This window comes from Staurois parvus, unplaced genomic scaffold, assembly GCF_062004578.1.
Source record: "Staurois parvus isolate SC_StPar_1 unplaced genomic scaffold, SC_StPar_1.0 ptg000078l, whole genome shotgun sequence".
Taxonomy (NCBI): Eukaryota; Metazoa; Chordata; class Amphibia; order Anura; family Ranidae; genus Staurois; species Staurois parvus.
Window position 1 is genome coordinate 101,386 of NW_028317874.1, and position 23,659 is coordinate 125,044.

At 42.8% G+C, this 23,659-nt stretch overlaps 1 protein-coding gene across 1 annotated transcript in view; it reads right to left on the reverse strand.

Annotated features, from left to right (window-relative positions):
- Positions 1-235: 235 nt before the first annotated feature.
- Positions 236-23,659, reverse strand: part of LOC149469220 (2-acylglycerol O-acyltransferase 1) — a 50,796-nt gene continuing 27,372 nt past the window's right edge. The window contains exons 4-7 of the mRNA XM_089669488.1: positions 20,905-21,109; positions 13,188-13,362; positions 8,329-8,528; positions 236-7,176 (exon numbers count right to left, since the gene is read on the reverse strand). Coding sequence (XP_089525614.1) covers positions 8,477-8,528; positions 13,188-13,362; positions 20,905-21,109 — 432 coding nt within the window. The 3' untranslated portion in view covers positions 236-7,176; positions 8,329-8,476. The remainder of the gene's footprint in view (positions 7,177-8,328; positions 8,529-13,187; positions 13,363-20,904; positions 21,110-23,659) is intronic.

Sequence of the window (23,659 nt, forward strand, 5' to 3'; positions counted from 1 at the left end):
TTTTCCAGCAGTCAGTTTCCATCGTTCAGAAGTGTCCTGTGTACATGGAGCCTATATGTGAAAATGCAAAACTACTTTACATAAGGATGAACCAATACGGTCTCCGTGTACAGTAGGTATGTATCTATATTAGAGGAAGAGCTTTACCACAGTACATTCCATCCATATTATAATGTGTATGAACAGATTTAGTTACACACAATTACATGGTAATCAAGTCAAATAGCCAATCAGGAACTTTAGAATGCATTTTATTATGTATCACTTCTTCAAATGTATACAATATAGCGGGAGCAGATGGTACATGACACAAGCTCCAGTCAGCTAAGTGACAGTTCCTTTCACATGCTATTTATCTCATATTAAAAAAAAATACAGATTTACATTACAGTAACATAGGATGTAATTTGCTGTAACAGAGGAGTCCTGTTACTAGGAACCCATACACATGGAATCTTGACATTTCCGTAGGGAGAGCATTCCTTTGTCATTGCATAATACATAAGTGTTTAGTAGCGTACCATTCGTCCATACGCACAGAACAGGCCACAATTTTATGGGCTATAACAACATTTATATAGAAGCATGTTATTTCATATTTCATCTAGTGACCCAATTGAGGCATGATGCACTACAAACATCACACTACTTGTCTCTATATTGTAGATGATTTAGCATGGAGCAAAATTGCCCAACTTCCAAGCCGAGAAGGCAAAACTGAGCTTTATGCAGGCAGCTATATGCATAATCATTTACTTACCTATCACAAGAAAAATACATTGGCTGCCTCTGCAGATAAGCCTCTGTAAATGCATGTTGCCTGGCTGTTATGGGAATGCACTGGCTTCAGTACTTTGAGCCTCTAGCTTTGCCACCTGGCTAGTATTTTACTGGCCTGATAAATAAAAATAGAATTTGTTGCCAAGGTTATACATGGGATGGATATCAGGCCACTATATTTTCCTGGAAAAGGTGGCAACATTATTAGTCACTGACCTAGAATAAGTACGCAGATCAGGAAAGTCAAAGTAGTATTCATTGAAAAAAAAAGGCTCAGCATTTTCAGAAGGGGTTAATTTGTGGTGCCTCCATGTTTCTCTAATGACAAGCTGTGACATACAAACACCATGGTCTACAGCGACCTATGACAGCACTAATACTGCCCCAAGTGTCAGTGCTGTCTGTGTCCCCATTAGAGAAAGCCGCCCTATTTGTCCTGTTTATCCTTATCGGCAAGAGTGAAAGCAAGAGCAAAAAAAAAAACAAAAAAACCTTTTGGGTTGTCACCAGATTTCCTCTCCCATTCTGTTTGGCTATGAGACAGAAAGTGAAAGTGGTTGTAATGTTGAAGGTTTTTACCTTCATGCATTCTACACAAGAAGGGAAAACACCTTCAGTGTGCTCCTTCCTCCGTAGTCTCCCCTAATACTTACCTGAGCCCTATCCTGATCAAGTAATGAGCACGGGAGCCTTGGTTCCCCCTGGTCTCTCTCTTTTCATTGGTTGAGACACAGCAGCAGCAGCCATTGGCTCTGGCTGCTGTCAATCACAGCCAGTGAGAAAGTAGAGGGGGTGTGTCCCATGGAGTGTAGTGCCCCCAGGGCACTACAACTAGAAAAACTAGGCAACTAGGGCGCACTGCCACCTAAGGTGCAGCCATGGCCACTGGTGTCCCCCCCTACCTCCTCCTGGATGCTCCTGCTCCTTCCTCCTCTCCCCGGTCTCCCAGGTACCTTCTCTCTGCTGTCTCTCCATCCCTTTGTCAGTTGCCCGGCAAATAGCTAGGCTACTGGAAGCACCGGATTTCACCTGCTGCAGCCAGAGGAGCAACAGGAGAGGTGATCACACCAAGCCCCAGGTACAGTGCATTGCAGTGTCCAGTGTATCAGTGTACAGTGCATTGCAATGTCCAGTGTATCAGTGTACAGTGCATTGTAGTGTCCAGTGTATCAGTATACAGTGCAGGGGCGGACTGACCATTTAGGAACTCGGGCACTGCCCGAGGGCCCGGGGTCAGTAGGGGGCCCCATGAGATGCCCCTGGTACCTTTTCATAGGCTTTTTTGAGTTTGGGCAAGGACACAGGGGCCCCATGATCCCCTATTGCCCGGGGGCCCATGAGTTGTCAGTCCGCCCCTGGTACAGTGCATTGCAATGTCCAGTGTATCAGTGTACAGTGCATTGCAGTGTCCAGTGTGTTACAGTGTACAGTGCATTGTGGTGTCCAGTGTATCAGTGTACAGTGCATTGTGGTGTCCAGTGTATCAGTGTACAGTGCATTGTGGTGTCCAGTGTATCAGTGTACAGTGCATTGCAGTGTCCATTGTAACAGAGTACAGTGCTTTTATAGACTACAGTGCATTGCGGTGTCCAGTGTATCAGAGTACAGTGCTTTTATAGACTACAGTGCATTGCAGTGTCCAGTGCATTAGTGTACAGTGCATTGCAGTCTAAAGTGCCTTACAGTGTACAGTGCATTGCGGTGTCCAGTGCCTTACAGTGAACAGTGCATTTTAAATATGGTATTGTTTTTTCCTAGGCATCATTCTGATCTATGGAGACGGGCCTTAGGCTGGGAAAACCAGTGTGACACAGGAAGTAGTACACCAGCTGACCTCATTAAAATGGAACTTTAGGTAAAAAAAAAATTAAAAATGGGTGGACAGGCAGGATTTTTAATGCAGAAGAGACATGCTTTGTCTCTTTGACATTGAAGCCACCTACCTGCCTGTCCGCTACTGTACAGTGAGCCATGGAGGTGCAGCTCACTGTACAAATTCGGCAATGCCAAATTTGATGGAACTCCCACATGTGTGCGGGAGTGATGCCATCCCTGCCTGGCCAATGACAGCAGCCGGCATTCGGGACTCGGAAGCCGGTCACCCAAAGATGTCAGATGTCACCCAAAGATCCAGTGATGTACTATCCTGGAGCTCCCCGCCCAGCTGCTGACATCTTTATATACCTAAAATGAACCAGTGGCACGTTCGGCCATAAATTTGCTAATAGCATCCCAAATGTACAAGCAAACATTTTGCCATGTGAAAAAAAACAGAAAACATACAGTAAAAAAAATGCAAACCGCAACATGCCAAAATGTCCATGAGACCAAAAAAACGTGCGCTCCAACCACAATAGGTGTGAATGTGGCCTGAAAGTGAAATTGGCTTGTTTCAGGAACACTCTGCAAATGTGCATCGTGCTTGTGTTGTCATGACATTATTATTATTATTATACAGTATTTATAAAGCGCCAATAGTTCGCTCAGCGCTTTATATTACAAAGGGGGACAGAACATGTGACAGAACAATAACAATACAATGTGATACACGAGGGGTTCGAGGGCCCTGCTCTTTCGAGCTTACAATCTAGGAGGGAGGGGATGGTGGCACAGGAGGAGATAGCTGTGGGGAATGGAGTGGTAGGAAGAGTGGAGGAGATCGGCAAGTTAGCAGGGTGTGGGGTTGGCTTCCCTGAAGAGATGGGTTTTCAGGGTGCGCCTAAAGGAGAGGAGAGTAGGTGATAATCTGATGGGTTGGGGCAGGGAGTTCCAGAGGATGGGTGACACCCTGGAGAAGTCCTGGAGGCGGGCATGGGAGGAGGAGGCCAGGGAACTAGAGAGAAGGAAGTCTTGTGAGGAGCGGAGTGTGCGTGCTGAGTGGTACTTGGATATTAGGTCAGTGATGTAGTTCGGGGCAGTATGGTGGACAGCTTTGTACGTCAGCGTTAGGATTTTGAATTTGATCCGTTGGGCAATCGGAAGCCAGTGGAGGGATTGGGGGGGTGGCGGAGACGGAGCGGTTGGAAAGACGAATGAGTCTGGCAGCCGTATTCAGGATCGACTGAAGCGGGGATAGCCAGCGGCGAGGCAGGCCAGTAAGGGAGAGTTGCAGTAGTCGAGTCGTGATATGATGAGGGAGTGGATGAGCTGTTTAGTGGTTTCTGGAGTTAGGAACGTGCGTATTTTGGCGATGTTGCGGAGGTGGAGTCTGCACGAGCTTGTTAAAGATTGGACTTGGGGCTGGAAGGATAGGTTGGAGTCCAGAATGACACCCAAGTACTCTGGCCTGTGGGGCGGGTTTGATGGTGGCGTTGTTGGATGTGATGGAGAAGTCAATGGGGGGTGGTGTCCGGGCTGGGGGGAAGACAAGAAACTCGGTTTTGGAGAGGTTCAGTTTAAGGAAGTGGAGCGACATCCAGTCTGATATGTCATTCAGTAGGCTTGTGATTCGGGCGGAGACTGAGGGGGTGAGGTGGGGGGTTGAGAGATAGATTTGTGTGTCATCGGCATAGAGGTGGTAGTTGAAGCCGTGAGAGTGTATGAGTTGGCCAAGGGAGGAGGTGTAGATGGAGAAGAGAAGGGGCCCGAGGACAGAGCCTTGAGGGACCCCAACAGAGAGGGGGAGTGAGAGGGAGGTGGTAGCTTTATAGGTAACGCTGAAAGAGCGTTGTGACAGGTAGGATGAGAGCCAGGAGAGAGAGTTAACCACTTGCCTGCCGGGCACTTATACCCCCTTCCTGGTCAGGCCAATTTTCAGCTTTCAGACCTCTCACACTTTGAATGACAATTGTGCAGTCCTGCAACACTACGCATATGACATTTTGATAATTTTGTTCACATAAATAGAGCTTTCTTTTGGTGGTATCTAATCGCCATTGGAGTTTTTATTTTATGCACTGTATACAAAAAGAGAAAAAAATTTGAAAAAAAAAAAAGGTTTTCTTTGTTTCTATTATAAAATTTAGCAAACAAGTAATTTGTCTCCATCATTGATGTGCATTGATGAGGCTGCACTGATAGGCAGCAGTGATGAGGTGGCACTGACTGATAGCAATGACAGGCGGCACTGCTGGGTGGCACTGCTGGGCAGCATTGCTGGGCGGCACTGATAATCAGTGAACTATTTATCAGCGCAGATCTCCCATGTCACATTTGCCGGTTATCGGCAGTACTTTCCGTGAGGAAAGTGCTGTCAATAACCGGCAACAACTGTATTTACATTTGATCTGCTGTGTCGTACACAACTGATCACGTGGTAAAAGGCCACTTTTACCTAATCACGTGATCAGTTGTGTCCGTAGGACAGTGCTGGGTGCACCCTGCTGGGGAAGCATCTTGGAAGACGTCCATGGACCCCCTCCCTGAACAGGACAATCGTGCTGTAGCCGTCTTTCGGCTATAGCGCGGTTGGGAAGCGATTAAGGAGATCCTAAATGCGACAAATGCACCAAAAACGGCAGTAACGAACCATGCTCTGCCCAAAAAAAGTTCTGGAGCTTCTCTGGGGGGATTGTTGTGCGTAGGGCAGCCCATTCAAGAGATTGGGCTGCCCTATGCATGCCAAGGGAAAATACTCCAAAACAGTAAAAAAAAAAAAACGCATGTAGGAATGTGAGTTTTCGCTAAATGGAGATGTGAATGGTTCCTGACAACTGAGTATCTCTGTCCACTCCCTCCTATGTACTTGTATAAAGATGGCCATACACTATGCAATCTGATTGAACAATCATTGTACAATTTCCTTTACATTTACCAGATCTATGGAATAGGAGGACTCGCATTAACCATCCATTCAATTTGTATCAAATCAGGCAGGATCTTGCACTACATATCTTATGGGAGATCTAAAGGAGATAGTACATTCAGATTGTATAGAAAGTGGGTGGAAGGTAGTATTGTAATGAGGGAGGTGCAGTCCAAAGTGTTGAACACACCCTATAACACCCTCTTTTGCAATGCAACAAGGAAGTGAAGGCTTTTTGGAGATGGCCTACAAGAAGAAGTGAATGCTAAGAGAAGATCTATGGGAAGTGATGGAATAAGAAAACCATTTGAAACATTCAAATAAACTGATTTTAAACTAGGGATTTACCGATCCGATACTGAGTATTTTCATGAGTACTCGTACTCCTGATACCTTAACTGATACTTTGCGGTGCGATTTGTGTTAATGGCGGCATATTGCACTGCAAAGATTAGCATGCGATTTGAACAGGAATGTGATTCCTGTCCAAATTGCATGCAGTTTCCTCTGTGTGAACTCAGGCTTGTCATAGCCCGAGACACAGAAAAAATTTCATGAAAACTAGACTACAGGGCCATTTAGTAGTCAATGTGTATGGATTATTCCTGGAGACTAAGGATATTGTTTAACACTGTGAAAAAAAACACAAACACATTATATACTGAATACTATAATTAAATGCGTTTAACTGATTACAATTTTTAGACTAAAATATTTTTTGGAATACATATAGACTTTCTGTATAAAGATTATTTTTATTCACCATTTCAAATAGCTTTCATTTTATTATAAATCAGATAAAATACTAATTGTTGGCTGTGACTGAAGATTGAATGTGCCTTACTGCTGCTCTGTTTGTGTTTTATTGATAAAGTCTGACATGAGGTCTCTCATTTGGACAGAAATAATAAGTAGATTATTCATGGGCTTTAACTGTGACAAAATCTACATAACATGTACTTTGTACTTATATACTTTTAAAGATTCTATGAATATAATAATATCATTTTATACGATAATGTACATTTTGATAGAAATTATTTTTGCCATTGGTTTTGCTGCCACCTGTAGGCATTCATGGAACGATACAACTAAAACGGAATAAAACACCAGTACCCATATATTTATTTATTGCAATAGTGAAGGATAAATAAAATATCCCTAACATACAGTGTATAATAGGACACACGCTGACAAATCCATTCATAAAACTATACACGCCATTATGCTCATTCAGCCAGCAAGCCAATAAGGCATTTCCATTTCTGATGCAGAAGATAAGAGACACGTGATACTGGTTCTTTGTGAACACTGGAGTGTTTTTGTCTTCAGAAGTAAACGTGCGAATATAAAACATTACACTGTGTGAAAACGATTTGGAGATATTGTGTAGATAACAGGTCCAATGAATCATCTATACCACTCTGTTATTAATATGTTGGACCACAGGTCTGTTCTACTAGTTCCAGTCCTATAAAAGAGCCGTGTGTTTGAAGGTCATGTAAAGATCAGGGATCTATGCTCAGGGACGCCATACTGTGCCTTGTTTTCCTCAAACAGTTCCTGGAGGGCCTTAAGGTAGATCTGATGAAGCTCGTCAATCTCTTCCTGAGTGGGGTTGGATGTTTGTTTCACTGGGATGGGCTTGCCTACTGTAAAAACAAAGGACAACCTTCAGATACACGCTACCTTTTGCCCAATCATTCATAATCCACTTAATGGAAGAACAAAATATCACCCTCTTGTTCAAAAATAAAAAAATGCACGCAATGTTTCAGAGGCCCTTCTGTCTTTGTTCAAAACCTACCTCCAGGCATGATATTTCCTTAAATTGCTTTGGAGAGATTACCAGTCCCTCCATGTTATATCTATTCAACTGAATGTAATTTGAAAAAAAACTCAATGAGGATGCAAATATTCTCTGTGCAAGCCAAAACTGAAATAAATAAATTAGGTTTGAAGACACACTCTTAGGACAGGTATAGATATTGTCTTAGCAATGCTTTTACCAGGCCATGCATTTCTGACCAATTAGAGATTCCTTGAGGGGGGCAATAATGAATGCGTCTAACCATAAGCTATTCTGACTGGTGTAACCTGCTTGTACACTGTGCAAGCAAGCAGCATCCTTTCCCTTCTCGAAGAAGAAAAATGGAACAAGTATTTCACTACACTTGCATCACTAACACCATGAAAGGATCATGGCAGGTCCCAGTAATCATCTGAACACACCATAAAGGCTGCTTTAAAGAGCACATCGTAAGACCTTGCCGATATGGGCAGTCAACCCAAGCTGGGGTGTTGCCTGGGAGAACACTAGCAAGACTGGTATTCCCAAGGTTTTGAAGAATTATAATGTACAATCATGAAGAAACGGAAGCCAGCCTGAAACCCACCTGCAAGAACAGCTACAGAACATTTGATTATTTTGCTAAAGAAAAGAGAAGTTGGCAGACAGCTCCTGCTTGTATCTCCTTAAAAGTACAAACATTCTGCCATAAAAGAACTCTTTGTGTTTGGGAGATCATGGGACTGTATGTCTGAGATAAAACAAAGTCCACCACTGAGAGGCCCTGATGCCATGGCTAGTGTGCCAGAAGCAGATTGAGTCGAATTTGTTCTAGCATCCTGGCACTCAAAAGGTAGCATGGAAAAACATTTTTTTCTAAAGTCAGCTGATGAGACACACAACCCTTCTCTGTCTACCTAATCTAATTTCTACATATTAGTAATGAGAATACATGCAGATGGTAGTGGTCTTCTCCATTTTCTTAGCATTAATTTCTTAAATCCTTACAACTTACCAACAGTGTGGATAGGCATTCTATATGGCATCAGTCCAAAGCTATATTGGAAGATGCCGCGGGCATGAAATAGTGGTAGAGCAAAGCCCATCATCTTCTGCAGCTTCTCTTGTATAATTCGCAGCACAGACCCTTTAGGATTGGACACTTAAAGAAACAGTTCATTCTCCCCAAAAGAGAATACTGGCACCAAATGGGCTCTGTAAGAAAAAGAAAATAATTAAATATTAACAAGCACCTGCTCATGAAAAATCCCTGATTATACATTAGACTACAAGAGGACATCTAATTTATGTTAGCATACATATTTCAATAGGACAACCAAAGCCCAAAATTATTTACAGATTCTCTGTTTAAGTTGCAGGGTTATTGTCCTATAAGATCTTGAGACTTTGCTACCAAAGATCCACTCCCCATGTCCATTGTGCCAGTACATAGGCTGTTACCACTTCCATGCTGGTTTCTGTATGTGTTTAGTGTTCTGGAGTATTTTGGAGGAACAGAACACCCTATCGTATCCTCAATGGGGGGAGGGAGGAAACGTGTCAGAGATTGGACCTCCAGACATGACACGCTGTAGTGTCCTCAATGTGGGGGGCAGAGACGGGACCTCCACCAGGAAAATCTCGTCAGGATCTTGGAAGCAGTTGAATCACATGAACCCACACAGAAGTGGAGAATTATTGCTTGGTGAATTTGATCTCTACATGTTTAATGCTTGCCCCCCTCCACTGGAAAAAAAAGTTATATAGTCATTCATTATTATTAGTTTGGTATGTGACAAGTCAAAGCAGTCAGGCTACTCTCTTTGACTTTCCATAGAAGACTAAAAAGCACAAGACGTATATTAAAGCATAAAGTCTACCAAGTTTTTGTTTCATTATATAGACCTCAACCCATACAGGTTATGATTTCTGACTGATTTTTGTCTAGGGATACATTAACTTTTTTCTGTTAGTAAAAATGCTGCTTCCCACCCTTCTCTTCAGAGTTCTGTGCTGGCAGTGTTGAGTAATAGTCACACCCCTCAGCACAAGTGTCCTCACACAGACTTGTTTTGCAGAAGAAAAGAGGAGTGTATCTAACCAGGTCTGTTACTGATATCTGACTAGGGAGAACACTGGGTCTAATTCTGGGGCCTTTTGGACTGAACAGTCAACTTGTAAAACTGCTAGAACAGAAAAAATGGCATTATGCAAGTTCCCGAATATATAGACATTTTCTGTCAGGCTGCATGACTATGACAACAAGTGGTCTTCAATAAACATTACAAAAACAAAAGGAAACATCCCATTTTTCTGTTTTCCATTTAGTCACTAAAAGGATGTGCCACATGCTAGACATTGGTCATTTAGTCACTGCTGATGGGCTTTGAAGGAATTACGGCCACACAATACTGAAACTCTCATTTTCCAGGGGCTCTATTCTTCCTATACTCATTTTGTGAGGAGCATGATATTTAGCATGTTTTTATTAATTTAGGTATTGTGATTTGGAAAAAAAATGTCCTTTCTTAATTTCCAGAGTCTTGCCACATTCTATGGAGAGATGATGACCATATGATTGAGGGTTTTTTTCCATCTGTGCTGATTGGCTTACTGCAGACCATTGCTCCCAGACCTTGGAATTCTCCAGAGATCATCACTCCCAGAGCAATAGCGCTTATGCTGATTTATAATTTGATCAGCATATAGCTCTGGTGAGTTTGTTCAATTCATTTGGTGATGGATTTAATCACAGTGTTATCGTTTGAAGACTGCACTTCAATATTGATTATCATTTATGGTGTTTTTATTTTACACAGATTACGTGGACATTTATATCTATTATGTGTATTCACAATATGTATTTTGAATTTACTGTGCTCACTCTATATTTGATTATTTATTTATTTAGCGCATTCCTTTTTTATTTATATTGTGATTTGGAACCCTTGGTGTTGTATATTTGGTGTTTAAAAGAACAGCATACTTTGGGCACTTCTGTTGATTTAAAACCCTTTTTTTTTATTTCTTCCTATTTTACTACAGCTTAAAAAAAGTTTGGTTTCAGTTGGCATATAGGATTTGTGCTCAGTGAGCGGACAAATAGATGTTCCTCCTGGCTTACATATTAGCTATTTTCAGCACATATTCTGTCCCATGTGAAGAGCTAGCCCTCGTTCACATGTCCAAATCAGCAATGGCATGGCAGATATATTGCAGATATCTGTCGCCAGGAGCCCAAGTGTTTGCGGACAGCCATGGCTTGGAAGCATGTACAAGTTAATGACAGGCTGACAAGAGTCAGGCTGTAAATAAGTCCTTAAGATAGGAAAGTTGAGTGTAGCATACAGTCATGGCCAAGTAGATTGCCACCCACACAAAAAAGTTGAAAAACAAAAAGCCAAATCTGACACATTCCATGCAAAACCCCCAAAACTGGACTGGACAAAATTATTGGCACTCTCAATTTAATATTTGGTAACACACCCCTTAATAAAAAACAACTGAAATCAATTGTTTCCTGTAAGAAAGTTTCTTACACCCCAATTTTTTTTCACCAACTGCTCCAGGTCTCTCAGATTTGAAGAGTTCCTTTTCTAAACTGCTGTATTGAGATCTCTCCGCATGTGTTCTATGGGATTGAGATCTGGACTCATTGCTAACCAGTTCAGTACACGCTTTGCCTGAAACCATTTCTGGGTGATTTTTGACCTGTGCTTTGGGTCACTGTCCTGCTGTAAGGCCCATGACCTCTGATGGAGACCCAACGTTCTGACACCAGGCCTTGCATTACACCCCAGAATTCTTTGGTATTCTTTAGATTTCACACGTTCAAGGCATCCAGTGCCTGAAGCAGCAAAGCAACCCCAAAACATCGGTGAACTTCCACCATGTTTGACTATAGGGACTGTATTCTTTTCTTTAAAGGCCTCATTTCTTTTTCTGTAAACAGTAGAATGATGGGCTTTACCAAAAAGCTGTTATTTTTGTTTCGCCACATCCTCCCAGGTTTTGGCTTCCTCAGGTTCCTCGAGTTTTGGCAAACTCCAATCTGGCTTTGTTATGTTTTTGTGTCAGCAGTGGGGTCCTCCTGGGAATCATTACCATAGCGTCCCTTTTCATTCAGATTGTGAAGTATAGTGCGAACTGACACAGTTGGACCCTGTGCGTGAAGGTCAGCTTGAATTTGTCTGGAAGTTGATCGAGGTTCTTTATCCACCATTCCAACAATCCTTTGTTGCAATCTTTGATAACATTTTTCTTGTTCGTCCACATCCAGGGAGATTAGCTACAGTGCCATTGGCTGTAAACTTCTTGAATATTTTTCGCACATCGGGCACAGGTGCATTAACCACTTGCCCTATTGAGGATTTACCCCCCCCTTCCTGACCAGGCCATTTTTTGCATTACGGTGCTGCGTTACTTTAACTGACAATTGCACGATCATGCAATGCTGCACCCAAATGAAATTTATGTCCTTTTTTCCCACTAATTGAGCTTTCTTTTGGTGGCATTTGATCGCCTGTGTGGTTTTTATTTTTTGTGCTATAAATAAAAAATTTTGAGAAAAAAAACAATATTTTTGACTTTAAAAAAATTTTAAAAATCAAATTTCGTCATAAATGTAGGCCAAAATGTATTCTGCTACATGTCTTTGCTAAAAAAATTCCAATACGTGTAAATTAATTGGTTTACGTGAAAGTTATAGCGTTTACAAATGGCGGTATAGATACTAGAATTATTTTTTTTACTAGTAATGGCAGTGATTACTGACTTATAGCGGGACTGTGGCTGACACTGAGGGGAACTGACTTGGTGTCACTGACATCCCCAGTGACACCAATACAGTGATCAGTGCAAAACAAAAAGCACTGACACTGTATTAATGGCACTGGGCAGGAAGGGGTTAACATGAGGGGCAATCAAAGGGTTAACTGTGCGCAGGGATTGTTTTACTAGGGTGCGGTGTCAGTGTGCTTCACTGTAATCACACTGTTCTGGATGGCTGTGTTCTGCTCAGACATTCCAGCGCAGTGTACCCGAGCTGACAAGGAGGAAAACTGTTGGTAAACAAAACAGTCCTCCTCCCCGTCGGAGATGCTTGGTAATCACCGGCCGGAACCCGGTAATTGACAGCTGCGGCCGCAAATGGCGGCACTGATAGGGTGCACGTGCCTCCTACCCGGAAATTCAAAATCACGTATATATACACGTGATTTTGTGCACCCGTGCCGCCCTGTAGCAGTATTTCTGCTATTGAGCGATCAGGAAGTGGTTAAGATCTGTTAATTGATACAGGTGAGTGTAAGTATAAATTACAGGAGCATCATGAAATTAAAAATGCAATAGACTTCTTACAATTTTGAGAAGGTGCTAATAATTTTGACCAGTCCATTTTTAGGGGTTTTTTTTGTGGAATGTGTCAGATTTGGCTTTTTGTTTCTCCACTTTTTGTATCATACCAATACAAACAATAGAAATAAACATGAGAATGCCTAAACATTTGTAATTGCAACAATTTTCTGGGCGAAGTGGTGCATTATCTGACAGAAATGCAGGGGTGCCAATATTTTTGACCATGACTGTATATCTGTAGCTATTACTGCAGCGTTTATTTAAAATAAATTCTGATATACATTTTTACAATCTTGCTCTTCCATATTGAAGTGCATTGTTTCCCCTGAGCTGGCCACGTCATAGACTTGAAGTGTTGGAGCAGTAAAGCTCAACCAGTGTGTAATAACTCAGTTAGGTGTCATTTCCACCTACATACTAATTAATAAGCAGTACCAAATTCAGTGCAGCATAAGAATTGATTATATGATCCAGTGTTCACAAGTTCAATTATTGAACATCACTCTTAAAGGAGCCCACCCTCTCTTCAATGCCACTTTGATGAATCCTTTCCTCTTCAGGATATGGAGTGTTAGATTTCCAGGATGAGCATCCAATGACTCCTCAGCTCCCCCAATCACTATGACAGCAGCATTTCCACCCTGCGGTTTGCTCAGGACATGTGTGACACTCTTCTTAGAAGATGATACTAGACCTGTGAACAACACACAAACTACACATCAAGATTCAATAATCTCCCAGCACTCCCACTCCCCAACTTCCCTACTTTTTGGTTTCTCTTTTTTGTTTCCGTTTTAAGGCCCCTTTAACATAGGGTGGACTCTGTTAGGATTGGCAGGGGATCCCCAGCTGATCAGAGCACAGCGGGCAGATGACAAGTCCATATCCGCTCAGTTTATGGAGAGTGGGCATGGACAGAGGCCGCTCTGCTCTATGGGTGGCCAGGTGTAAATGGACTTACTCTTCCATAGAGGGATTAGGCCCACCTTCACAGCCGGCTGGATGTAACCTGCTTTAGAGGTCTTTTCTTACCATGTAAGGGGTTGGGCTCACCCCCATCGCTACCCTTGTTCCATATGTTCAAAATATAAGAGTCGGGTGTATACCTTCAAGTACACATAGCAATAAGGCTGATACTGCTATATGCATCTGGAGGAGATCTACTGCAGCCTTCCTGCTTTTCATTATCGTATATGCTTTCCTTCTAATACTTGTAGAATACATTTCTAATATAGATGTTTAGATTCCACTCTTAGGGCTCGTTCACACTTGGCTGTTTTACCAACGCTTGCCAAACGCCCCTATAGCGTTTGGCAAGCGTTCGTCCGGCGTTTGCGGAGCGTTTTTTAACGCTCCGCAAACGCCGCATGCGCGGTTTAGCGACGGTTGCTAGGCGTTTGCCGAGCGTTAATAACGCCCCACAAACGCCTATAATGCAGTTTGAGTGGTGTTACCGCTCCGCAAACGCCCCGCAACCGCGTCACAACCGCACCGCAAACGCTGGCTGGGCGTTTGCGGACCGGCACCATAGACGAGAATAGGAGGCTTCAAAGCCTCCTGACTCGACCAGAGGCGTCCGTTTTGCCGCGACGCGCCGCAAACGCTCCCGTTAGAACAGCACCATGTGCTGTAATGTGCAGGATTGGCAGAGGCATTTGGGAAGCGGTAAAAATGCTTTTCAAACGCCTCTCTGCCGCCTGCACACAACGCTAGTGTGAACGTAGCCTAACTTTCAGCTTTTGTATATTGTATTTGTATATTAAGACTCCATGCACACCAGCGTTTTTTTAAGCTCAAAACGTGCTGGAACAAATGCTGGATAAAAAAACTCAGGTAATAGTGTTTTTTAGTAGCATTTGGAAGCATTTAGGAGTGTTAGCATTTTATTAGCGTTTTTACAGAGTATGTATATATAAAAAAAAAAAAAAGCTAGAAGAAAGCGGTTAGGAGCATTTTAGTAGCATTTATCAGCATTTAGCGTTCTTTTCTGCTGGAGAAACGCTCTACAAAAACAATTTTATTCTGCTCCTAGATGCTGAAGCTCAAAAAAAGCTGATAGCCTAAAGTAGTGTGCATGAACACATAGGATAACACTATTTAGCTTCCAGGAGCAGAAAAAATGCTAATAACAGCTTCTAGGAGCTTAAAAAAACGCTAGTATGCATGGAGCCTTTAGTGTAATTTAAGCTGTGTATTACCCAGCTTCTTTGAACAATAAACTGGTTTATTGGTTTATGATAGTGGGCAGAGCCTTGAAAATCTTTCCTTTTATGATACATTTGGCAATATAGAGCTATTAAAGTGTTACTAAACCCACAACAGTAAAATGAGTCTATATATGCAGTAAAGCATGCTTATTATATTCACTTTGGATCCTATGGGCTTAATCCTCTGCATTGTGTAAAAATGCTGTTTGATCCTGACCTCTCTGATCCTCTCCTTTTTCCAGTGTCTCCCTTTTATCTCCTGATAAGACATATCATGTGGAGACACTGCGCATGCTCAATTTAGTGTGTATTGCTAGAGAGGGTTTTTTGTTTTCTTGGGAGAGTGCATGTGATCAGCACAGGGCCAACCAGCACTGCCCAGACAGAGGTTCTGCATCCTCCTACAGAAAACTCCTCCCACAAGCTTTAACCAGTGCTCTGCTGGACACTGATAGAAGTGACAAGACTGCTATATACTACTGATGAGAAGAGGTATTTAGCAGTTTATATTTACTAAAATAGTTGCATTTCTATGGTCTGTGTACTGTGGGAGACCAGATATAGTGAATGAGGATTCCTGGGTTTAGTAATACTTTAATTTCATTTTGCATAGATCTATATTAGTCAACATAGCTCTCACCAGTACAAGGTGACAAAAATATATTTCAGTATAATTTAAAAGTCAAATAATGCAGCTAAACTTTCTTGGACTTAAAAGGTCTTAAGTTGGAAGGTCGGTTCTCTGTAAATACAAAAAGGTTCCATTAACAAAGTCTTAAATTTCCTCTGTGACCATAACTTAAACCAAAGTAGCATGTCAATGATCCAGAGTTTTATCCACTCTATAGCACAACTACTGCTACAGGGCTGCACAAAATTACGCATATATACGTGATTTTGTATTTCCTGGGGGGTGGTGCGCTGCCATTGGCGGATATAGCTGTCGATTACTGGGTCCTAGATGGAGATTCCCAGCCGACCTTCGTCGAAGAACAGTGAAAGGGGAGAGGTGTGTGTGTAAACAACACCGATCTCTCCCCTGTCAGCACTGACATGCTGCTTTGTATTGCTCTGCAGTATGCATACAGTTGTGTCCAAAATTATTCAACCCCCACTGAAATTGAGTGTTTTGGCCAGTTTGACATTGCTTTTGATCATTCAGTCATCTTGCTTACATTTACATTAAAGAGGCACTTGTAGGTCAGACAAATATAACATAACAGTTATAATGAAATAACCACAAATGTCTTTTCTGTGCTCACAGCATTATCAGTTTTATTCAACCCCCAAGTGACATTCAATCTTAGTACTTAGTACAGCATCCTTTTACAGTTATAACAGCTTTTAAACGTGAAGCATAGCTTGACACAAGTGTCTTGCAGCGATCTACGGGTATCTTCGCCCATTCTTCATGGGCAAAGGCCTCCAGTTCAGTCACATTCTTAGGCTTGCGCACTGCAACTGCTTTCTTTAAGTCCCACCAGAGGTTCTCAATCGGATTTAAGTCTGGTGACTGCGATGGCCACTCCAAAATGTTCCAGCCTTTCCTCTGCAACCATGCTCTAGTGGACTTGGAGGTATGCTTGGGATCATTGTCCTGTTGAAAGGTCCAACGTCTCCCAAGCCTCAGGTGTGTGACGGACTGCATCACGTTTCCATCCAATATCTCCTGGTACTGAAGAGAATTCATGGTACCTTGCACACGCTGAAGCTTCCCTGTACCTGCAGAAGCAAAACAGCCCCAAAGCATGATTGACCCTCCACCATGCTTCACAGTAGGCAAGGTGTTCTTTTCATCATAGGCCTTGTTCTTCCTCCTCCAAACATAGCGTTGATCCATGGGCCCAAACAGTTCTAATTTTGTTTCATCAGTCCACAGAACACTATCCCACAACTTTTGTGGTTTGTCCACATGGCTTTTGGCATACTGCAGTCGACTCTTCTTATTCTTTGGAGACAGCAAGGGGGTACGCCTGGGAGTTCTGGCACGGAGGCCTTCATTACGCAGTGTGCGTCTTATTGTCTGGGCTGAAACTTCTGTACCCACATCTGACAAATCTTTTCTCAGTTCCTCAGCAGTCACACGGGGACTTCTCTCCACTCTACGCTTCAGGTAGCGCACAGCAGTCGAAGTCAGCATCTTCTTTCTGCCACGACCAGGTAGCGTTTCAACAGTGCCCTTTGCCTTGAATTTGCGAATGATGCTTCCTAAGGTGTCTCTTGGTATGTTTAACATCTTTGCAATCTTCTTATAGCCATTGCCCTTCCTGTGAAGAGAAATCACCTCTTCTCTTGTCTTCCTGGACCATTCTCTTGCCTTCACCATGTTTGTAACCACACCAGTAAATGTCTAGAAGGAGCTGAGTATCACAGTCATTTTAAAGCTGCCTAATTGGTGCTTATTATGCTTGATTGCTGCTCGGTGACATCCACAGGTGTTTTCAATACCTGATGGAAAGCACCTGTATGAACCTCTGTTCTTCAGAGTGGTAGTCTTTAAGGGGTTGAATAATTGTGGCAATGAAGAAACCACATAAGAACCATTTACTACTGTATTACATAAACAATTGATGTCATTTTAGTTGCATTTGGGTAGTTACAACGTCCTTGTAGGATTTGATTCTGAATACAATTCCAAATGTACACTATAGTCCCTAAACCCCTTTACAGCATTGGGGGTTGAATAATTTTGGACACAACTGTATATGCGGACACTGGGCAGGTGGGCTCTAGCACCAAGTAGCTGCATACATGTGTCCATGCGGAATGACTTTTCTGTGCTGAGAGAATGCTCATTGTGCGCTCCCAGCACATTAAGCAAAATATCACAAGGCAGCTCTGATGTATACTTGTGATCAGGGACTTCCTGTGACAGCCAGTCACAGTGGTCACAAGATCTGAAAGCCAGCCTCTACCTCTCTGCAATGGCTCTTTTTTCTTTTAAATGCTTTTTAAACATTTGTAAAATATTGAAAGTCCTAAAGTTTTGCATGTGTATATAGAGTAGTATTTTTAGTCCAGCTCATCATATATATGGTGTTAAGGTTTACAGGTATCAATCTGTTAGAGGGCTATCAGGGGCGGACTGACAATTCATGGGGCCCCTGGGCAATAGGGGATCATGGGGCCCCTGGGCAATAGGGGATCATGGGGCCCCTGTGTCTTTGCCCAAACTCAAAAAAGCCTATGAAAAAGGTACCAGGGGCATCTCATGGGACCTCCTACTGACCCTGGGCCCTCGAGCAGTGCCCGAGTTTCCAAATGGTCAGTCCACCCCTGAGGGCTACATATACAGAGTCAAATAGCAATGATAACATGAGATCATAAATCGTCATTTTCACCAAACTCCTGCTTCTCCCACCTTTTCTCTCTCCTAGCACATCACAAACCCTAGTACACAGTTAAAATGGAACTGAAGGCATTTTTTTATCAAAATGAGTGGGCAGGCTATTGTCTCAGAAGAGACATACAGTCATGGCCGAAATTGTTGGCACCCTTGATATTTTTCCTGAAAATCAAGTATTTCACACAAAAAAGGTATTGCATTAACACATGTTTTGCTATACACATGTTTATTCCCTTTGTATGTATTGGAACAAATATAAAACAGAGGCAGAAAAGCAAATATGACATAATGTCACACAAAACCCCAAAAATGGGCTGGACAAAAGTATTGGCACCCTTAACTTAATATTTGGTTGCACACCCTTTGGAAAACATAACTGAAATCAGTCGCTTCCTATAACCATCAATAAGCTTCTGACACCTCTCACCCGGAATTTTGGACCACTCTTCCTTTGCAAACAGCTCCAGGTCTCTCTTATTGGAAGGACACCTTTTCCCAACAGCAATTTTAAGATCTCTCCACAGGTGTTCAATGGGATTTAGATCTGGGCTCATTGCTGGCCACTTCAGAACTCTCCAGCGCTTCTTTGCCATCCATTTCTGAGTGCTTTTTGACGTATGTTTGGGGTCATTGTCCTGCTGGAAGACCCAGGATCTTGGACGCAAACCCAGCTTTCTGACACTGGGCCCTACAGTGCGACCCAAAATCCTTTGGTAATCCTCAGATTTCATGATGCCTTGCACACAGTCAAGGCACCCAGTGCCAGAGGCAGCAAAACAACCCCAAAACATCATTGAACCTCCACCATATTTTACCGTAGGTACTGTGTTTTGTTCTTTGTAGGCCTCATTCCGTTTTCGGTAAACAGTAGAATGATGTGCTTTACCGAAAAGCTCTATCTTGGTCTCATCTGTCCACAAGACGTTTTCCCAGAAGGCTTTTGGCTTACTCAAGTACATTTTGGCAAACTGTAGTCTTGCTTTTTTATGTCTCTGTGTCAGCAGTGGGGTCCTCCTGGGTCTCCTGCCATAGCGTTTCATTTCATTTAAATGTCGACGGATAGTTCGCGCTGACACTGATGCTCCCTGAGCCTGCAGGACAGCTTGAATGTCTTTGGAACATGTTTGGGGCTGCTTATCCACCATCCGGACTATTCTGCGTTGCAATCTTTCATCAATTTTCCTCATCCGTCCACGACCAGGGAGATTAGCTACAGTGCCATGGGTTGCAAACTTCTTGATAATGTTGCGCACTGTGGACAAAGGCAAATCTAGTTCTCTGGAGATGGACTTGTAACCTTGAGATTGTTGATATTTTGCCACAATTTTGGTTCTCAGGTCCTCAGACAGTTCTCGTCTCCTCTTTCTGTTGTCCATGCTTAGTGTGGCACAGACAGACACACAATGCAAAGGTTAAGTGAACGTCTCTCCTTTTTATCTGCTTTCAGGTGTGATTTCTATATTGCCCACACCTGTTACTTGCCCCAGGTGAGTTTACAGGAGCATCACATGCTTGTAACATTCTTATTTATCCGCAGTTGTGAAAGGGTGCCAATACTTTTGTCCAGCCCATTTTTGGAGGTTTGTGTGACATTATGTCGAATTTGCTTTCTTTCCTCCCTTTTTTTGTTTTGTCCCAATACACACAAAGGGAATAAACATGTGTATAGCAAAACATGTGTTAATGCAATACGTTTCGTGAGAAATACATGATTTCCTGGAGAAATATCAAGGGTGCCAACAATTTCGGCCATGACTGTACAATGTCTCTTCTGCAACAAAAGACACCTACTTGCCTGTGTATAGTCTTCTGCAGCATGTAAACTGAGCTGCACATGCGCAGATCAGGCACATTGCTGGCATGTTCCCTGTGTTCCAGAATGACTGATTCATGTTATGTCATCCTGTACCAGCCAATGGAGATTTTTTTAGGGCTGGCAACCAGGAAAAGATGCCAGCACCGGCGAGAGACCTGGGCCATTAGAATGGAGGTAAGCAAGGTGCTATTTGTGCTGCTTTACTCTTGAATACATTTCAGTTAAGGTCACTGGTAAAAACAGAAAGTAATTCCATACTTTTCAAATTGTATAGAATTTAACAGGGCATTTCCTCTTTTGAAAATGTATTTTGTCAAATTTATATTTTTGATTAACAATTTGTTTACAAATGTAGGTAGTCAAAGGAATATCCATAGCAAGGCAATTTATGATGAGCAAAGAATAATGTTTCTCTAAAAAAATAATTTGATAGTGGTGCCATTGTTTTTCTCTTGGTTTTTCTCATTTCTTCTTAATTTGTGAACCATACCAGTGCAGGCACCACACCTGATGGTGAGAATTTACTAAAACTAGAGCAGTCATAATCTGGAGCAGCTTTGTATAGTAACCAATCAGCATTTAACTTCAGGTTGTTCAGTTAAGCTTTGAAAATGAAAGCCAGAAGCTGATTGGTTGCCATGCATAACTGCTCCAGGTTCTGTCTGTTCCAGTCTTAGTAAATTCCACGCAATGAGTGCTATTCTATAGTATTAATATTTGTGAGCATAGCCACATAGCATAGTGAGACACAAAGCAGAGGAGATTGCATGACAGGACATCATTATCTACCTATGCATACTGCACCATTTTCTCAAAATACCAACAAGAAACAACATTTTACAATGTAGAAAAGGTCCTTTTACTGACCAACACTCATGATATACTCTCGGAAGAAGGGACAGCGGAACCAGAAGGGAAGGATGTGCAGGTGAGGGGTCATGCCTGGGAAAAGCTCCTTAAACCCAGTATAATTTGTGCAGAAATTTCCAAAAGCTCCAGCGACTAGGACTCCATGAGGGTGAAATCCCAAAAGGTAATTGTGCCGAGGATCTAAATCAGCTGTCTTGATGAGCTGGAGAAAGAGAGCAGCATATAATTGTGAAATTGCGTGGTCTGTATCTTAAGGTCATAAGGTGTGCAAACTAAAATTGCTCAAAAGCATAGCAGTAAAAATCATATGTTTATAATTTCTGTATTGGCTGTGCCATTGGTATGTTGTATATACACTGAGCCCCTGTTTTGGCAGACAGAATAGACACAAATCAGCCAAACCCAGTGTCTCTAAGAATAGAAGATGATGACCTAGCCAGCAAGTACTGTGATTGATTTGGAAAGCAAAAAAAGCCTGTAATTGTTACATTTACACCTTGCTCAGAGAGCTTCCATGTAAAATGGAACTAAAGTCTAAATAGAAGAAATTGTGAGCAGTCAGGCTCTTTATTGCAGAAGACACATGCAATATCTCAGTGTCTCTTCTGCAATAAAATGAACCTACCTGCCTGCTCACAATATTCTGTGTGCCACAATAACCACATTCCTGCACATACGCAGGAGTGACGTCATCTGACAGCAGTCAATCAAGAGGGCCAAAGACCGTCAAACAGAAGACACCAGAGAGAAAATGCTACCACTGGCATGAGAAAGTTGCAGCAGAGTATCAAGTATCTTGGATTTTAGATCAGCTTTACATGAACACATATGTGACACTTGGCTTGATTATACAATTTACTTTGAAGATTATGTAAAGGAAAACTTTCTCTTTTTAAGGTTTGGATAGAGTGGGGAAGGGTTAGACTTTGTCAAGTTTTTATTGCGGTGCGCTCCCACTAGGGAGCTTCACCCTTACTAGAACAAAAAGATGAGGGGAAATCTAATGCTGACACCTGTTTTGGTGCAAACTGTCTTAATGGGGTCTTCCCCTCACTTTGGGGGATTTCTTCTTACTTCCTGTTGTGACTCTGGAACACAGACAGAAAAAAATACTGTATATGCATAGCTAGGTGTATATTCTTGATACACCTCGATGCTGGAATGAATGAACTCTCTAGCGCAGGCATGGGAGTTACATCACCCCCCATCAGTCAATAAAGACAACCAAAGACTTGGCATCCAGATGAATCCAGGGAGCAGCTGTTGCTGCTGCCCAGGGAACTTGCAGAGGACACATCACTGGAGCAAGGGTGAAATTTTGTGGTCTTTAGTTCCACTTTAAAATAGTGAATAGATGTTCTGTATTTCTTTGGATAACTGCTATATGTTGCAAGTATTAAAAAGCCCAACTGCAGACAAGTAGTTAGAGTAGAAAGAAAGGGTGAATACTCCCCTATCCCACGGTCCTTTGTCAGCGCCAACATCTTCTTCTGAGTGCCGGTCTTTGGGCCTCTTCATTGGTCAGCACTGGACGACATCACTCACCAGTGCCATGCACTGGACGACATCACATATGCACAGGGCTGGATTAAGAGCATCATGGGCTTGGTGCTGAGGATTTTGCTGGGCCTTTTTATGGAAAGTCCACAGAGTTCCCCCTTACATCAGAGTCCACATTGTTCTCCTTTACATCAGAGTTCCCAGAGCCCCCCTTACATCAGAATCCAAAAGTTCCCCTTTACATCAGAACCTGCAGGGTTCCCCCTTACAGAACTCTGCAAACCGTGATGTAAGGGGGAACACTGTGAACTCCAGTGAAAAGAAGAACTCTGATGTAGGGGGTTCTCTGGTCACCCGAGCACCCCCCTTACATTAGAGTTCCCTCATATCAAAGTCTGCAGAGATCCCCCTTACATCAATGTCTGCAGAGTTCCCCTTTACATTAGAGTCTGCAGAGTTCCTCTTACATGATAGTCTGCAGTTCCCCCCTACTACATTAGCATCCCCCCCATACATAAGAGTCTCCAGAGTTCCCGTTTACATCATAATCGGCAGAGTTTGCCCATACAGGGCAAAGGGGAACTCTGCAGACCCTGATATAAAGGGAAACACTGCAAACTCTGCAGTCAAATGGGAACTCTGAGGTAAGGGAATCTCTGGTCACCAGAGCTCCTTCCTTACAACATTAGCATCCACAAAGTGAATACACTATGGTAAGGGGGGACACTGACCAAGAAGGAGAGTGAGAACACTGATATAAGGGGGAACCTTTTTATATCAGTGCTCCCACTTACCTTAGGGTCCCTACTCCCCCTTTACATCCGTGACCCACTACAGACTCCTGTCGGCAGATGGCAGGGCAGTCTCTCTGTAACGTGGAGCTGTCAGGCACAGACCTCTGTAACAGAAAATTATCCAGTGCAAGCGAGGGCACTGAAGGCAAGATCCTCCTCTCCTCCCACACCACCTCCTTGCAATCTATTTCAAATTGGTGGAAAAGCCGACAGCTATGCTGTCAGCCCACAGTGCGCACCTGGACCAGTGGTCCGCCTGAGCAAGCCGAGATGGCCTGAGATGTACATGGAGAGATGTAAACTGAAGCAGCCTGGAATGAGGAAGGAGAGGGGAGATACAGACTGCCAGTGTTCCAAGTACAGCTGATCAGAAATCAGCTGATATCAGAGCAGCAAATGTGCAGTGCTCCTGTCCATTGACAGTTACGGATGGGAACAAACACTCTCTATAATGGATG